Below are 4,693 nucleotides of genomic sequence, written 5' to 3' on the forward strand. Positions count from 1 at the left end.
TGTGTGTGGAGCCATCTGTTAAGAAATTTTATTTTAAAATACTTTTTATATTATTATTAGAAAATGGTAAAAAGCTTTATTTTGAGGTAGAGACGAGTTTTATAATAAAAATTATAAATCTCATTAATTACAAAAAAGTTAAACAAATCTGTAACAATTTACTGAAAGCTAAAAATTAAAGACATTTTATAAATCTGGAAACTACTCTAATAAATGATAAAGGGAAAAGTAAACATTTTTGCTCAACTATGGATTAACATTGACTCTAATAACAACTCTCCAAAAACTTTGAAACATGGCTAAATTTCTTCTATTCAATTATCTTCAACTTTTAAATCATTTCATAACGAGTAGGCCTCTTAGATTTAATATTTACAATGGAGGAATTAAATGATTCAATCAACAGGATGCATAGTAACTCGTCACCGGGCAGTGATGTTATTCCGATTAATTTTTTAAAATTACTACCAAATCTCGTAAAGACTAAGTTATTTAATAAAATGTATGATACTTTTTCATATCCTGCTTCTTGAAATTCCGTATGTCTTTACATTATATTTAAAAATGGAGGTAAACTTCTTCCCAACAACTATCGACCAATATGCTTCGCAGCAATCCTAGCAAAAGAATTTCAGCAATGGATCAGAGAAATGGATTTAGAATCTAAATTTCAATATGAATACGTAAGAAACAAAGGTACAGAATCGGGGATATTTTTGTTATCATCAGTAATTCAACTCTATTTGTTAAAAAGCACACGACTTCCATAGATATGGAAAAGCCTTTGATACAGTTTACGTACCACTTTTAGGCTCAAAACTTGAGAGACAAAGGATCAGGTGAAAATGTTTCTTTTACAGTGTTTAAATTATTTTGGGATTACAATACTAATATCATTTAAGATCCCGAGTCTAAAAATATAAAGATCTTGATCGATCTCCATACTTTCTCTCGGTTATACAAAGTATAACAGCCAGGAAAGTAAAATATAAACGAAAATAAAGCCAGTACATGCGGAAACATATTGTCAATTTATTGTTTTCCACAAAATTTTATAAATTTAACATGCGAATTAACTACATTTAGAAAGCTACTAAATGTACAGTACAGTACGTAGCCTATAATGTTAGAAATTTCGTTAAGAGTAATCGAATGCAATTAAATACGATATTAAATTAAATTATGTAATAAATATTTCTATGTTTTGCAACAATATCTTTATTATTGCATCATTTTAGGCTATTACATATATTTATAGTTTAAAGAAATCTATGTTGTAACTATACATAAGCGTGGAATTGAGTCTATCATAAGATCGGTTTAGTTAATAATTACTTATCACATAAAGTAGCGTGTCTGATCGACGAGATGTTTTATACACCGTGACCGACAGAGCATTAATATTTTTGATAAAATATCATTCACATAATTTTGCTATTGTATATTTTATTATATCCGAGTTCAAGTACTGTAAATCATATATTATTCACTATTGGAATCCATGTATTGTTAACTGCTGAGCTGAGCATGGAGTAAGTGATGAGGAAACATTTATCAAACTGTCTGCCGAGACCGTCGAACATCTCTACAATAAAACACAGTTTTTATTATATAAATTATATCTAGTTATAAAAAAAATAATTTGCTAATCGATAGATCAGAAAAGAGCCCAGAAAATTTCATTTAACGGGAAAGGAGCATTGAGGATTATTGAATTTTTCGTTATTTTAGGGTCAATGCTTCGTGTTAATATTTCCTCGAATTCCGAAATCGAGTTTCCTAAACTGTAAATAATGATATTGACATTCAAGGCGATAGAAATATTTTTCCTGGATGTCTCTGTTAAATGTAGAATAAATAAAGTGCTAAAAATGCCATTAGCACTTAAAATAGGATTTGTGTAAGGTAAAACCTTTATATTTTAACTTGTATTTATAATTTTTCTTTTTTTTGGAGACGTAAATGAACAGGATTCAGAGCTTATAGGCCTATAGGTGATTGGATAAATAAATATTTATGAAAATTGAAGACAAATTCGGTGAATTTAAAAACATTCAGAAAGACATCATATTAAATAATTATTTGTGTCAGAGATTACAATTTATTTGTGGCTTTGATTGATCGTATAAGCCTTGTGCTACCGCCAACGGAGGGGTCTCTCATAGAAAACCCTCTCTATTTAGGTACTAGACAGGCGAAGAAAACTGAAGTTTCCTCTTTGTTATATGCAAACTAACGTATAGCGATTTTATCCATTCGACCATTAGTGAGCAAATTTCATCACTAGAATTCAAGTTGTCTGAAGTTAATATAAAACTTAATTAAATAGAAATATGGGCTATAAGTTGGTTCTCTAACAGATCTCTTTTGTCAAAAAGACATCAAGTTACATCGAAGACCATTGAATTAATGTAAATAAGAACCTTATCCAGCAAAAAAGTTGTCCTTAAATATATAAAAAAAATTAAAAACTTTAAATAGGCNTAAATGGATGTGTCATATTATTTTTATTAAAATTAAAATTTCTCGTTTAAAATTCAACTGATAGGCATCAATTTTTAGGATAATATGTGAACTCAAAGATTTTAGAGAGGGGAAACCATTTTATTTGCAAAACATATGCGGTAACTGAATAGAATTTATGAATAATTTTCTCCATTACAATGGTTCAAGTATTATAAGTTTAGGTTTATAGCATATGGAAACTCACCTCCTCTCACTTGTACATTCCTACTGCCAACAATACCCACAGCGTTAGAAGCAAGGCACTTATATGTAGCATCATGCACGTCTTGTCTGAAGTCTTCTGCACGGAATGGAAGGAAAACAAGAGATCCATCAGGTCTGACGTGGCGAAGTCCAGCTACATCTGTGACTTCGTCTCCCTCTCTGTTAACCCATCTTATACTTGGAATTGGGTTTCCTTGAGCCGAGCAAGATATCACAGTACCCGTTGAATTGGCAAAATCCACACGATCTGGTGGTTCGTGGATGAAAAATGGTCCTTGTTGCTCTAAACTTAAACTTAGTCCTGCAAAAATACATCAAGTTGTGAGTGAACGATTCTGTGCTTTAGTATCTTTAGGAGAATTGCTTTAAAGTAGTAGTTGAAAGAACTTTTACTGCTGAAATCCTCAGTGCAAAATAAAATTGGAGGGGAAAAAATCTATCACTGAATGCATAAATTTTAATTATCTTGCATTGTAAATGTAAAATTTGATTATGTTAATTTTTAAAATTCCTAAAAAGTTTCTTTTCAAATTATTACGCGATTTAAAATTTTAGTATATTTGTATGTCTTATGTAGTTTAACTAATTCTATAAAAATTAAATTTACCACATCAATCAATTATTCAAATTGGCTAAGATAATTAAATACAGAACATGCTGTTTAAGTTAAAGATGTGAGGCATTAACATGTCCGTTGAGCGTAGAAGAAACTCTTACAAATTTATTTTAAAGAGTGAAATTACTTTCAAACTTTGACAAATAAGATCTGTAATTTAACGTTTCAAGCGAGATCAAATAAATTTGATAAATCTCAAGATATTTTATAAAATACAAATATGAAAACTAAATATTTTTTACAATTTTTATTCATATTAATTCATATGAAATTTATATAATTTTAAACTTGAATAATTTTATATTTAAAATAAAATTTATGTTTGAAGTCATATTTCGCTATTCTTTGACTTAATAAAACAATTGCACAAATTAAATTACAGATTAAAATTATTTTACAGATAAAAAAAATTACATATTATCAAATATTATGCGTATTATTGCACCATTTTGATTATATAATTTAATGATATTTAAATATTTTAGACTCAGAAAAGAATTTTATTATGTTTAAATTCGATTTAAAGAAAGCGATTTTGTTTTTATTTTATTTTATTTTGTTTTAAATCTCTATTTTACTTGTAAAGTTAAGTTATCGCGCGATATATAATCATCCACTACTGAAAATATTTTATAAGTGTTTTTAATTTTAATTTTGAAATTAAATTTTTAACAACTATCAGCTGCACATAATGTTACAATATAAATCACGATAACGTAAGATTAACGCAGATAACATCCCATTTAATGTGTTGCTTACATAGAGAATTGCAAACTTTCCTAGCATCAAGTTACTGAATAACACTTTAGTAAACTGTTAAGGAGTTAAATCATAAAAGAAATAAGGAAACAAATTTGAAAAGATTACTTTGACCTTCGCCTCAAGTTTTATAGATATAAAAAATGCATAACACGTGTTAACTTCTAAATAAAAACTTACCTATTCCCACGGAATATAAAGTTAGAAGTATACTCCAGTAGGATACAACAATCTGCAAGTCAGGCATAATGACGTAAATCACACGCGTACATCAATATATATATATTAGATATAGAAGAAATTCTTGCTGAACAGAGCAGAACACATCTCATTCACCCGCACAACTTGAGCTTCCCCATCCCGTCTGGCTGTCGCTCGACAACAGGTCATCATTGGCAGAGAGCGCTGCTGCCTGTGCCCAGTCGCCAGCTTCGCTTCTCAGCCTGAACAGTCACCCTGATCACGTGATGATACTCAGGCGTTGGTGGCTTTATTGAGAACTGCATTCCATCACCCCTCAATGACCCGTATAGTTATTAATTTCATCTCGGAGGCGTTCGACATCGGACAAACATTGACAGCTGCTAA

General features: G+C 29.8%; 1 protein-coding gene across 1 annotated transcript; it reads right to left on the minus strand.

Annotated features, from left to right (window-relative positions):
• Positions 1-2,574: 2,574 nt before the first annotated feature.
• Positions 2,575-4,464, minus strand: LOC111631463 (Down syndrome cell adhesion molecule-like protein Dscam2). Its single transcript, XM_023375709.1, has 2 exons — positions 4,286-4,464; positions 2,575-3,031 (listed from the first exon to the last, which is right to left on the minus strand). Exons 1-2 carry the CDS (start codon positions 4,350-4,352, stop codon positions 2,676-2,678), a joined length of 423 nt encoding a protein of 140 aa, XP_023231477.1. The 5' UTR covers positions 4,353-4,464; the 3' UTR covers positions 2,575-2,675.
• Between the last annotated feature and the right edge of the window lie 229 nt (positions 4,465-4,693).

Source organism: Centruroides sculpturatus, unplaced genomic scaffold (assembly GCF_000671375.1).
Source record: "Centruroides sculpturatus isolate CEXI.00-Female unplaced genomic scaffold, Cexi_2.0 scaffold750, whole genome shotgun sequence".
Taxonomy (NCBI): domain Eukaryota; kingdom Metazoa; phylum Arthropoda; class Arachnida; order Scorpiones; family Buthidae; genus Centruroides; species Centruroides sculpturatus.